This window comes from Oncorhynchus tshawytscha, linkage group LG05, assembly GCF_018296145.1.
Source record: "Oncorhynchus tshawytscha isolate Ot180627B linkage group LG05, Otsh_v2.0, whole genome shotgun sequence".
Lineage (NCBI taxonomy): Eukaryota > Metazoa > Chordata > Actinopteri > Salmoniformes > Salmonidae > Oncorhynchus > Oncorhynchus tshawytscha.
This window is the reverse complement of record NC_056433.1, coordinates 45,730,204-45,744,209: the sequence shown is the minus strand read 5'-3', so window position 1 is coordinate 45,744,209 and position 14,006 is coordinate 45,730,204. Positions and strand designations below refer to the sequence as shown.

Here is a 14,006-nt window from a genome sequence, read left to right as displayed (position 1 = left end):
CCACTCGGGAGCCCCTGAGTGTTTAGCTTGGTGTTTACTATATTGATTACCAGACAATAATTAGGAGAAACACTCTAATGAGTGACATAGCAACAGTGGACTCCTGAGTGGTGCAGAGGTCTAAGGCACTGCATCTCAGTGCTTGAGGCGTCACTACAGTCCCTGGATTGAATCCATGCTGTATCACATCTAGCTGTGATTGTGAGTCCCATAGGTTGGTGTGCAATTGACCCAGCATTGTCTGGGTTTGGCAGGGGTAGGCTGTCATTGTAAATAAGAATTTGTTCTTAACTGACATGCCTAGTTAAATAAAGTAGCCAGGGAGTTTCACATTGGCTTGTTGTTTGCTATCAAGTACCATATTATTTTATTTAGTAGACACTCTAATAAGTCCCATAGCAACAGTAACCAGTGAACCGGTGAGTGCGTCATTGTCAGCTGACAGGGATGTGAAGTGCTGCTGGGATGATGGATTACACAGCGTGTGTGTATGTGCATGTGTATATGTGTGTGTGTGTATCAGTTGAAGTGCTGGGGTACTTTTAGTCATGCTTTTGATCTTGCCCAGGGGGGGACAGCACAGACACGTAGGACCAATCTGAAAGAGTAGTGACAAGATAAACAGGATGTTCACTGAAACACCCGTTTTCTGCTCAAACCATGCTGAACATTAGCCTGATCCCAGATCTGTCTGTGCTATCACAAGGAGTTGTCAAGAGAGCAGAAACAGACTGACCAAGCTAGCTCAACATCTATTCCTTTTTAGAAAATGACATATTTACTTCTATTGTATCAGTACTCTTGGTAAGGTGTTATCTTAGACTTAAACATTAATCATGTTAATAGGCAACATCCTCTCCTTTACAACAGATATGTAAACTCAGCAAAAAAAGAAACATCATCTCACTGTCAACTGCATTTATTTTCAGCAAACTTAACATGTGTAAATATTTGTATGATAAATATTTGTATAACAAGATTCAACAACTGAGAAATAAACTGAACAAGTTCCACAGACATGTGACTAACGTATATTTAATAATGTGTTCCTGAACAAAGGGGGGTGGTCAAATGTAACAGTCTGGTGTGGCCACCAGCTGCATTAAGTACTGCAGTGCATTTCATCCTCATGAACTGTACCAGATTTGCCAGTTCTTGCTGTGAGATGTTACCCCACTCTTCCACCAAGACACCTGAAAATTCCTGGACATTTCTGGGGGGAATGGCGCTGGCCCTCACCTTACTATCCAACAGGTCCCAGGCTCTTCACTGGCTATGGCAGAACACTGACATTCCTGTCTTGCATGAAATCACGCACAGGACGAGCAGTATGGTTGGTGGCATTGTCATAATGGAGGGTCATGTCAGGATGAGCCTGCAGGAAGGGTACCACATGAGGGAGGAGGATGTCTTCCCTGTAACGCACAGCGTTGAGATTGCCTCCAATGACAACAAGCTCAGTCCAATGATGCTGTGACACACCACCCCATACCATGACGGACCCTCCACTTCCAAATCCATCCCGCTCCAGACTACAGACCTCGGTGTAACGCTCATTCCTTTGACGATAAACGCGAATCGGACCATCACCCCTGGTGAGACAAAACCGCGACTCATCAGTGAAGAGTACTTTTTGCCAGTCCTGTCTGGTCCAGCGACGGTGGGTTTGTGCCCATAGGCGACATTGTTGCCAGTGATGTCTGGTGAGGACCTGCTTTACAACAGGCCTCACCTCAGTCCAGCATCGCTCAGCCTATTGCGGACAGTCTGAGCACTGATGGAGGGATTGTGCATTCCTGGTGTAACTAGGGCAGTTGATGTTAACATCCTGTACCTGTCCCGCAGGTGTGATGTTCGGATGTACCAATCCTGTGCAGGTGTTGTTACAAGTGGTCTGCCATTGCGAGGATGATCAGCTGTCCGTTCTGTCTCCCCGTAGTGCTGTCATGGGCGTCTCACAGTACTGACATTGCAATTTATTGCCCTGGCCACATCTGCAGTCCTCATGCCTCCTTGCAGCATGCCTAAGGCACGTTCACACAGATGAGCAGGGACCCTGTGCATCTTTCTTTTGGTGTTTTTCAGAGTCAGTTAAAAGGCCTCTTTTAGTGTCTTAAGTTTTCATAACTGTGAGCTTAATTGCCTATCGTCTGTAAGCTGTTAGTGTCTTAATGACCGTTCCACAGGTGCATGTTCATTAATTGTTTATGGTTCATTGAAAAAGCATGGGAAACAGTGTTAAAACCCTTTATAATGAAGATCTGGGAAGTTATTTGGATTTTAACAAATTATCTTTGAAGACAGGGTACTGAAAAAGGGACGTTTCTTTTTTTGTTGAGTTTAGCATTAGATATACAGTATATACACTCCATGACCAAAAATACGTGGTTACCTGTTCCAGTGTAGCTCAGTTGGTAGCGCATGCTGCTTGCAATGCTAGGTTTGTGGGTTCAATTCCCACAGGGGACCAGAATGAAAAATAAGTTTTAAAATGTAGGCACTCACTACTTACTGTAAGTTGCTCTGGATAAGAGTGTCTGCTAAAAAAATAAATGCTCATCAAACACCTCATTCCCAAATCATGGGTATTAATTGGGGTTAAGGTCAGGGCTCTGTCCAGTCAAGTTCTTCCACACTAATCTCAACAAACCATTTCTGTATGGACCTCGCTTTGTGCACAAGGGCATTGTCATGCTGAAACAGGAACGGGCCTGCACAGAATAGTTGAGAATGTCATTGTATGCTGTAGTGTTAAGATTTCCCTTTACTGGAACGAAAGTGCCTAGCCCTTAACATGAAAAACAGCTCCAGACCATCATTCCTCCTCCACTAAACATTACATTTGGCATGCATTCGGGCAGGGAGCAATTTCCTGGCATCCGCCAAACCCAGATTCGTCCATCAGACTGCCAGATGGTGAAGCGTGATTCATAACTCCAGAGAACACGTTTCCACTGCTCCAGAGTCCAATGGCGGTGAGCTTTACACCACTCCAGCTAACATTTGGCATTTCCCATGGTGATCTTAGGCTTGTGTGCGGCTGCTCGGCCATGGAAACCCATTTCATGAAGCTCCCGATGAACAGTTCTTGTGCTTACGTTGCTTCCAGAGGCAGTTTGAAACTCGGTATTGAGTGTTGCAACAGAGGACAGTCAATTTTTACGTGCTTCATGTAACGGATTTCCAAGTCTTCGTCTGAGGAGGAGTAAGGATCGGACCAAAGCGCAGCGTGGTAAGTGTTCATGATGATTTTTAATTCAAACTCAGAACACCAAACAGAAAACAACGTGAATTTACAAAACCGAAACAGGACCGTGTGGCCAAAACACTCACACGGAAACAAACACCCACAAACCAAAAGTGAAACCCAGGCTACCTAAGTATGATTCTCAATCAGAGACAACTAACGACACCTGCCTCTGATTGAGAACCATACTAGGCCGAACACAAAAACCAACATAGAAAAACAAACAGACTGCCCACCCCAACTCACGCCCTGACCATACTAAAACAAAGAATAAAATAACAGAACTATGGTCAGAACGTGACACTTCAGCTCTCGGCAGTCCCGCTCTGTAAGCTTGTGTGGCCTACCACTTTACAGTTGAGCCGTTGTTGCTCCGAGACATTTCTACTTCACAATAACAGTACTTCTCCCCTGCTAGCAGCTCTAGCAGGGGAGAAATTTGACGAACTGACTTGATGAAAAGGTGGCATCCTATGATGGTGCCATGTTGAAAGTCACTGAACTCTTCAGTAAGGTCATTCTACTGCCAACTTTGCCTATTGAAATTACATGACTGTGTGCTCAATTTTATGTGGCTAAAATAGCCAAATCTACTACTTTGAAGGGGTGTCCACATCCTTTTGTATATATAGTGTATAATATCAGATAGAGAACATAAGCCAGTCAGTGAGTATGACAGAGTATCCCAGTGACCCCTTTCTCCTCCACTCATCTCCTCCGAGCTGGGAGTACTCATTGCAAGGGGAGTCATCCAGGGGACGCTTGTAGTGTTTGAGCAGAGTGTTTGGCATGACAATGAGTGACAAGGAGTTGACATGATAGCACAAACAGATCAGTGACCTGGCTAAATCTGTACTGCTGATCCCCTGAAACCCCAGGACTGGACACACTCTAGGCATTTTATCAGGAAAGAAAAATAGAACAATAATGTGTATTTGATGTGACTTGCGCTCCACCATGTGGTAACACCATGAAATATCTCCATGCATCACAATCACTGTATGAAAGGTCAATGGATAGAATCATTTTTACAAAAATATTAGGCAAATTGCAATTCATTACTCACTAAGGAGAACACATTTAATGAACTTGTTAAACACATATGTCCAATGAACTTGTAAACATATTATAAATGCATTAATATATAGGGGACATATATATACAGTATATATATATATATATATATATATATATATATATCCCTATTATATATACTGTATATATCCCCTCCTGAAATGACATAGATTTCATTTTGAGAGGAGTGTCACCACACTGTCACCACACTATCATCTTATACACAATCAAGGTATAGAGCACTGAGCCCATTCCCGGTCAGTCTCGATGGACACAGTGGACTCCTACCCAGGACCCAAATCTGTCTGTGCTATATTGTCATGACCTTAGGAGTTGGCTAGATAACATAAACTGATATGGGACCAGGCTAACAAAATACCGCAGCCCAATCAAAGCTGATGAGCTAATGGGTGTCAAGCCAAGAGCGTAACAGTACTGTAAAACACTGTCATGTTTTGGTAATAGGATATTAATAGTAATCGGTCATTCATACCTCCAAACATGCAGCAGAGATGCAACAGGGACAGCCCACTCCCTGTCCGGTAATTGAAGTTCACCTTTTGGGAAGCTTAATCAGAGCTGAGCCATACAAATACAACATACTGTAAATCGAGTGTAAAAACATATAATTCCATTAGTTATTACATTGTACTTTACACTAATGTAAAACATAATTGATGCCATTAAAATATAATATATTTAATAAAACATATACCAATAGTAATAATCATCCCAGAATACGTTTTTTTTTAACTGTTGCAAAAACTTTGGACATTGTCTAGAAATATGAAATGTACATGGAGACAGGGCATGAGTCTCATATTATTTCTGTGATGTTATGATGACGCGGTATCATGACATGTGAAAGACTAGGAAGAGGGATGAATGCATCACTTTAGTCACAGAGAGCTACTGTTTCCTGAAAACCAGTTTGAGGTCTATCAGCTCTCGTCTTTGATGCGTAGGTAATCCTCAAGCCTCTCGATGATCACGCAGTACGACTCACTCAGCTTCTTCCATTCATCTTAATATGAGTTGGCATTATACATTGTTTGCCTGACTTACTGAGTTACAGTGCATTCGGGAAGTATTCAGACCCCTTGACTTTTGCCACATTTTGTTACATTATAGCCTTATTCTAAAATGGATTTAAAAAAAAACATTTTCCTCTGCAATCTATACACAATACCCCATAATGACAAAGCGAAACCAGGTTTAGAAATTTTTGCAAATGTATTACAAATGAAAAACAGAAATACCTTATTTACATAAGTATTCAAATTCTTTGCTATGAGACTTGAAATTGATCTCAGGTACATTCTGTTTCCATTGATAATCCTTGAGATGTATCTACAACTTGATTGGAGTCCACCTGTGGTAAATTCAATTGATTTGACATGATTTGGAAAGGCACACACCTGTCTATATAAGGTCCCACAGTTGACTGTGCATGTCAGAGCAAAAACTAAGCCACGAGGTTGAAGGAATTGTTCGTAGCCCTCCGAGACACGATTGAGTCGAGGCACAGATCTGTGGAAGGGTACCAAAATATTTCTGCAGCATTGAAGGTCCCCAAGAACACAGTAGCCTCCATCATTCTTAAATGGAAGATGTTTGGAACCACCAAGACTCTTCCTAGAGCTGGCCGCCAGGCCAAACTGAGCAATTGGTGGAGAAGAGCCTTGGTCAGGGAGGCGACCAACAGTGGTGGAAAAAGTACCCAATTGTCATACTTGAGTAAAAGTGAAAATCTCCCTGTAAAATAGTACTTGAGTAAAAGTCTAAAAGTATTTTGTTATAATTAAGTATCAAAAGTAAAAGTATAAATAATTTCAAATTCCTTATATTAAAACACACCAGACAGCACGATCTTCTTGTTTTTTAAATGTACCTATCGCCTTGGGGCACACTCCAACACTCACACATAATTTACAAACTAAGCATTTGTGTTTAGTGAGTCCGCCAGATCAGAGGCAGTACGGATGAACAGGGATGTTCTCTTGATAAGTGTGTGAATTGGACCATTTTCCTTTCAAAATGTAACGAGTACTTTTGGGTGTCAGGGAAAGTGTATGGAGTAAAAAGTAAATAATTTTCTTTAGGAATGTAGTGGAGTAAAAGTAAAAGTTGTCAAAAATATAAATAGTTAAGTAAAGTGCAGATACCCCCCAAAACTACTTAAGTAGTACTTTAAAGTATTGTTATTTAAGTACTTTACACCTCTGGTGACCAAGAACCCGAGAGTTCCTCTGTGGAGATGGGAGAATCTTCCAGAAGGAAAACCATCTCTGCAGCACTCCACCAATCAGGCCTTTATGGTAGTGGCCAGACGGAAGCCACTCTTCAGTAAAAGGCACATGACAGCCCTCTTGGAGTTTGCCAAAAGGCACCAAAAGACCATGAAAAACAAGATTATCTGGTCTGATGAAACCAAGATTGAATTATTTGGCCTGAATGCCAAGCATCACGTCTGGAGGAAAGCTAGCACCATCCCTACGGTGAAGCATGGTGGTGGTAGCATCATGCTGTGGGGACGTTTTTCAGCAGCAGGGACTGGGAGACTAGTCAGGATTGACGCAAAGATGAACGGAGCAAAGTACGGAGGATTCCTTGATGAAAACCTGCTCCAGAGCCCTCAGGACTTCAGACTGGTGGATATTTGATATTCTCTCTGGGGAAACCAAACAATCATACCAGCATGACATCATAGACTGGAAACTTGCCTCTGATTGAATGCCGATAGGCCACTACCTATATATTACTGTGTAGCAGTGTTTCCCAACTCCTGTCCTCGAGTACCCCCAACAGCACACAGTTTTGTTGTAGGCCCCACCTGGACAAACTCACCTGATTCAACTCATCCAGGGCTCGATGATTGGTTGACAAGTTGAATCAAGTGAGTTTGTCCAGGGCTACAACAAAACTGTGTGCCTTTGGGGGTACTCAAGGACTGGAGTTGGGAAGCACTGCTGCAGGGCCGGCTCCAGGCATAAGCGACAGTCAGGGCTCGACTTACTGTTGAGTTAGAATAGTAGAATACACAAGATGCAAGTTCGAAATGTGGTTGTGCATCAGCAGTTTTCCTCTTGTTTTGTCAGTCACTGACAGTCACTCAATTAGCCCATGTCAGCTGACAATTTTTAGGTAATTAATGATAAATTAATCTACTCAGTTTGCTAATCTTGTAGTAGTCATAGCCGAATTACCGACCAGGCAAGCAGGGCACGTGCCCAGGGGCCCATACTGATTTTGTTCATCACTCTCACTCAGATATCATTAACATGGAATAAGTCATGTGTAGAATTGCAGGAAATTAGCTTTAAAACTGCAGAAAATTCTCTCTGCCCCATTGCAAAATGTGTAGAACTGCAGATACCTTGCTTTAAAACTTAAAATGTTCTCTCGGATGTCAAGAGGGGGGGCCACCAAAAAGAATTGCTCACTTGGTGGGGGGCCCCCCAACCAAATCTTGCTTCATAGGGCCACCCAAAAGGCTAGAGCTGGCACTGCTGTACAGGATGTCAAAAGCTGTCCCTTAACATTACCAGAATCTATTTTAATTCTGAGGAAAGTGTCCCACACCAGCATAGGACAATGAAGAGACAAACACAAATCTCAAATATTTTCTGTCATTATTACAAAATGGATTGTCATTACCCAATCGTTTCCCCATAGACATTTTTTTTATTTATATACAACAGAAATAACATCTTTGTAACAAAAAAAAGCTACATCCAAATGTCCCGTTTATGTATCAAATAGCTGATCCAACCATTGTACCCGAATGCTACCAAAAGCCCACCACATTGCATCCCTACTTCAGTTCAATTTAACACACAATCCTTCCTATCATGATTACAAAAGGCACAATGGTATTACAATCAATAGTAGCCTAATCACTATAGCTCACAGTCAGCTCAATTTCTTCATCTTTACATCCTCCATTAGTTTCTTCCTGTACTTGAGCATCTCCTCCAAGTTTTTACATTGCAGGGCCTCCTGTAGAGACATCAGCTTGGTGCCTGGGGGCAACGTGACAGTGGACCCGCCCGGCTGCAGCATCTCCAGAGTCAGGGAGAAAGAGTTGCGCATGTCCGGGCACACAGGGAAGAGACAGGCGTTCCAAAGACTACAACTCGATGTGTCACCAGAGAACCTCAGGCTCTCGGGACTCAGGCCCCACTTGACCAGGCACTCGACCAAACTGGCCCCGAACAGGTTCAAGCCCTCCATATTCGCAGGGGACCCCACGCTCTTCTTGAGGTCATCCTCAATGCCGAAGGTGACGGTAACAAAACCGGTTTGGCCGTCCCGGTTCACGCAGAGGGAGTGCATGAAGGTTCCATCAGGCACTTTCAGGCCCGCACCTACCCAGCAGCCACTGAGTATGGTCCGCCTGCCAACATGAGCGCCGGCCTCCAGCCTGCAGTACTCTACCACCGAGCCTGGAGTTAAAGAGCAGCCGGGCTTCACGTCACTGAGCATCACACAGCAGACCTTAAAGCTAAAGTTTTGGCTGTAGCCTAGCACCTTGTATAGTCCCAGCTCACCCCTCAGGCACGGGTCCTCTGTGAGGTAGAAGAGGTACTCTGTGGTGGTGCCGATGTGGTAAAACTTGGAGTGGTTGAGAGCCACCAGGTTGAGCGGGGTTCCCTTAAGGCAGTGGAAAATCTTCTGACGCATCTCCACCAGGTTGCTCTCCTGCTTGGTGACGTTGGCAGTGTTGTTGGTGTAAGCCACCGTGGCTTGGGGACCCAGGGCCTGAAGGAAGTCCCCATAGGCATCTATCTCACAGCCCAAAGGACCCACTTCTCGGAATAGACTAAGCAACAACATTGCAGTGTTGTAATCTACATAATATGTACTGTCTGTGTACACAAACTCTGCATCACTCAGAAGTGACATACAGCTATCCTGGCTCTTACACACAGCACCGTTTTCGTGCATCTTCTTGACGCTAGGTTTGTGCAGAAAATGGAGGCAGGTCCTGTATTCCATGTCGGCCAATACAGACTTCTCCTTCTGGTCCAGCACAAAGACTCCGTGGGTTGTTCCAATGGAGATGGGGGAGGGATGGGCTAGAGCAGTGAACCCAGACCTGTCAAACCTGATGTTCTCATCCTCCGCTATACTGTAGAGCTCTATGCAATCCGCACTGGTTACCAGCACACCCGGTTTCATGTGCTTGGGTAAATCCACAAACACGGCCAGTTTGAGCTCCAGCATCTGGTAAAGAGGGTCACCCAAGGGCATGGGGGTGAAGATTTTCCCCAGGGCACTGGCATTGGGCAAACGCTGACTGAATCCACCTAGGAAAATCAAAGTTATTTGAACAATCAAAAATATACGCCATTTAGCAGAAACTTTTATCCAATGTGACCTACAATTGACTTACAGTAGTGCTTGTATAATTATGTTCAATAATATAGGCCTACCTTATATCACTTTTACATAATTTCCGATTAATATACAGTTTCACAATGTAATGAGCGATTATACCTGCATGAATCAGAAGGATCCTGTATCCACCCAGAGCCTTCCCATAGATGTCTTCCAGCCGTTGCAGAGAGTACAGTGTTGCGCCTCCATTTCCTGTGAGAGAAGTTCAATTCAGTCAAAGTGTATCAAGGTTCTCCGAATAGGAATCTAGGATCGGGTCCTCCTTGTCCATGTAATCTTATTCAATGTGATTCAAAAGGCAAAACTGGTCCATAATCAGCACATAAATCAGGATGGGTTATCCTCACCTATTTTGGCTCCAGGTGGATCTGAGAACACGTGATATGAAATGCCAAGTGGGATCTCTTTCCTCCCAAGTTTCTCTGAGATCTGAAGTTCGTATGCTTCTCTCTGGTTGTCATCTACAGCGGTTAAAACAACTAGATCCCAAAACTCTCCAGGTTGCACCTGCTTACCTAAATGACAAGCAAACATTACTTAAATGACACTGATAGCCTATGACTGGTGACTAGGCTACTGTTGCCTATCAATCAATCTGTCAATCAAATTTTGTAGAAGTCACTGTCCTAAAGCTTTTACATTAAACCCTTCAAGTTTGAATAGTTACAACAGGCTACACTTACCACGTAATGTATCGAATCTCTCAAGTTTCTCCATTGTTGCAATTTGCAACTTTTTACTTCCTTGTTCGTTCATTCTCCTGGCTCAAAGTCAAGTGGTCTAATGCATACGAAACGGGCATCCGCAGAACAACTAACATCACATTCGCGTCATTCAATTTTTAAATGTAGCATATTCAGTTCTTGTGGATATGAAATGGATTGAAATTGAAATGTTCTGACTCGAAACTGCTGCATTGATGTCACCTGCCTAATTTCCGGGTCTAGTCACATGATTATTATTATGCCCGAGAGCTACAATCAGAGAGGGAGGAGGATGCGAGATAACCCACTCCCTCCTTTTTTTTCTCGTTCATATACGTTCAACAAACTAAGTAGACCAGGCCCAGCTGCTATCGCATTGGTGTCTATGGGACCTTAAGTAGACCCGGAAATTAGAAAAAAAAATTCAATGGTAAAGGACATCTTTATTTATCCACCATATTTGACCACAACGTTGTACAAAGCTGCCAAACGTTGCCATTCTGTCTGGCAGCGAGAGACTAGTTACGAAGTAACGAATTATTTAATCGATTCAATGACACAGAAGGTTTTAGCCCAGCAATTCTCAACTGATGTGTCGAGAGGTTTTGAGTGGATTGGCGGTGTCCGAAAAAAATAAATAATATGTGATTTTAGATTCATTCTGGCTATTTTGAGGAAGTGTAAACTGCCTATGGCGTCTCAAAATGGACAAACAGCACTATTGCCACTTTTTAAAATGTATTTAACCTGGCAAGTTAGTTAATTACAATGACGGCCTACCCTGTCTATGCTGAGCCAATTGTGCACCGCCCTATGGGACTCCCAATCACAGCCAGATGTGATACAGCCTGGATTCAAACCAGGGACAGTAGTGACACCTCTTGCACTGAGATGCAGTGCCTTAGACCGCCACTTGGGAGTTTTTCAAGGGAATGTATTTTAAGGGAGTATGCGAGCACACTCGTCTTTATAAATAAATCCATCAGACGTGGACACCTGCAAGAACATGTTTGATATAGTGCTACAGAAGGCCGAAAATGACATCGATGAGCAGTGGTGTGTATCCATGGAAGCCAAGAGAAGCCAGGCTTCCCCAAAAAATATATATAAAAATTAATAATAATTTATCTTTTGTCTCTCGTATTTTTTTGTGTTTCATAATTTTCCTTCAATTCGCAAGAGGCTGAATGTATCTCACAGGAGAAAGCATCCAGGGGAGCGAAACAGCACCCCTCTATCTTATGCTGTCTGGTCCAAACGAGTATGACATTGTTGCCGTCCGTTGCATTGAATGTAAGCGAACTCAGTGAGCATTTGGCAACACTTGACGAAAAAACTATAAAACATTTGCCAATCAGCTTTTAGCTCAACTGTGAATGGTCCTGCCTGAAAAAAATAGTCAAAGGAAGCCAGCTTGGATTTGGCATCTCTCCAATCAAATCACTTAGATAACATAAACAACTTGAATTGTTGTGTCTCATTGTGTTGTTGTCCTCTGGTGGCTAGCTAGCTAAAATGGTCCCTTTCCTAAATTACCCATGGATGGAGATAGTGATTTGGACTTGTGGTTTTACTTAGTTCTCCGTACTGGCCAATGATTATAATGGCGATTCTGATCCAACCATTAATTCATACATTGTTGTACCCCTGGCCTGTGAGGGTGGAAATGCAATATGTAGCTAGATGTAGAAGGCTAATGTTAGCTAGCTCACGTTGTCCATGAATGGAAGTTAGACTAGGACAACAAAAAATACAAGTGTGTACTGTATGACAGAGTGATAGACGTTTCATCAACAAGAAAGAGAGGAGGATGACATTGGCATTTCTCGACAAGTAGGGTGAATCAACATGTTTTTCTACTTGCATGAACGCACTCGCACACACACACATGCGCAATCAGAACCACGGCCAGACACATCATATTTAGCTTATGTAGATTAGACTAAATCGTTTTTGGTATCTTTTAGTTGACACTGTATTAGACTAAGCAGAGGTGATTTGATGATGTTGAAGTTGAAATGTTGCTGGAATATTGGAGGCAGCTCCTGTTTTCTTTGCGACGTGTGGTAAATCTCTGTGGTTCTAAATCAATAGTTGGTTAGTGGTCCGAAAATGTCGGAAACATTAACTTGCTTGACCATGCTGTAGGTCATGTAACTGTTTGTTACATGTAATATGCATTGTGGACTTCACCGGAAGAGGTTGCTATCCGGTTTTGCAATAAATCATAGCTGTCTTATTGTCTCTGCCTTTAGGCTTCTATATCATAGTCGCAAGGCATATGCATTAACAGGTTATAGAGCAAACAAAGCAATTGTCACAACACATAGGTTTTAATATGGAGGGGTGAGATTGATGAGAAGATGTCATCAATCTTTTTTTTTGAGAAAGCCATTGATAAAAAGGCTGCCCGGCCCCAAAACAGCCCTGCTGGTAACATCAATGAGACCGTCTTTGGGCTCGTGGGGACCATCCTGGAGAAGATGAAGAGAAAGAAGAGTGCACAACATTTGGAGTCCACTGCCCCCGGCACTGAACCCAGAGCATCTTCAGAAACCTCCGAGAAGGGCCTGAGGTGCGGTGACCACCGCCGAGTTCACGCCTGTGGGAGCCCAGTGGGAGTGAGATTTTTGGAGAGAAGGAATCCTTGCCTTCTGGCTGACCCATATGTGGTGTCAGCAGGAGCGCAACTTTGGCTTTAGAAGTGGGGGAGGACATAATTACTATAAACAGCCTACCCGACCGCTCAGAGGTGTCTGGGGGGGGTTAGAAATGCAATTTCAGAATGTCATGTCCTCCCCCTGTCCCCAGTGAAAGTTGTGCCCCTGGGTATCAGGGTGGGTGGAGAAGAGATTGGGGACTGTTAAATCGTGATGATTGTGTGTGTGTTGTGTGTTTTTTGTCCAGACGGAGCAGGCACCACGTGCCTCGGGACAAGACCTGTGACTTGCTTTGCTTTCCGGATCAGGCCACCATTGAAAGGAGTGATAACTCGAATGATGTTAAGTGTTGAGGAGGACCACCTGAAATGGAAGATTCCCAGTGTCTGTGATGCCCGCCGTTTTAGAGCGACGCAGACCTGGTGTAGAGCGTGGTGAAACAGAGAAGGTGCTGTCTGTCCTGCTGAGTCCTGATGCCGTCTTTACCCGACAAAGTCAAGTTAGCATGTGTCAGTTATCCCGTGAGAGCCTTTGTCCCAAACCCATTACAGTTTGCCAAGCTTATGCTTATGTTGCAGCAGGGCGTTAGGAGGGAGATTCATAGAAGTGATAAGTGTACGGGAGGGCATGAGATAAAGGAATGTGTAGTATCGGTGGAAAAAGCTGTGAACTGTAAGGCTATCCATGGTGCTGGAGATCAGAAGTGTCCGGTGAGAGAAAGGCAGGTCGAGGTTGCCAGGATCAGAGTAGTATCGACCCACGTCATGTCAGTTAAATGATCAATGTGGAATAGATGTTGAATTAACGTCTGTGCCCAGTGGGGAAGGTGTCGTATGCTGAGACAGTGAAGAGAGTAGTAGAGGAAGGTGGGTCCAGGGTGAGGGATCCTAAGAGGCTCCCTGTGAGTAGGCCCGAGGCCAA

At 43.7% G+C, this 14,006-nt stretch overlaps 1 protein-coding gene across 1 annotated transcript; it reads right to left on the bottom strand.

The window, feature by feature from the left end:
- Nucleotides 1-7,936: 7,936 nt before the first annotated feature.
- On the bottom strand, nucleotides 7,937-10,710 carry fpgt (fucose-1-phosphate guanylyltransferase). Its single transcript, XM_024420982.2, has 4 exons — nucleotides 10,405-10,710; nucleotides 10,069-10,236; nucleotides 9,821-9,913; nucleotides 7,937-9,630 (listed from the first exon to the last, which is right to left on the bottom strand). The coding sequence occupies exons 1-4, from the start codon at nucleotides 10,475-10,477 to the stop codon at nucleotides 8,234-8,236; spliced, it is 1,731 nt and encodes a 576-aa protein (XP_024276750.1). The 5' UTR covers nucleotides 10,478-10,710; the 3' UTR covers nucleotides 7,937-8,233.
- Nucleotides 10,711-14,006: the final 3,296 nt, after the last annotated feature.

What these genes read in the sequence shown, in the direction of transcription:
- fpgt (XM_024420982.2), bottom strand. Translation starts at nt 10,477, where the DNA reads ATGAACGAACAAGGAAGTAAAAAGTTGCAAATTGCAACAATGGAGAAA. An exon ending in GAGATTCGATACATTACGTG is followed by an intron (nt 10,237 to 10,404) that starts GTAAGTGTAGCC and finishes CTTGTCATTTAG; the next exon opens with GTAAGCAGGTGCAACCTGGA. An exon ending in GATCCTTCTGATTCATGCAG is followed by an intron (nt 9,631 to 9,820) that starts GTATAATCGCTC and finishes TGATTTTCCTAG; the next exon opens with GTGGATTCAGTCAGCGTTTG.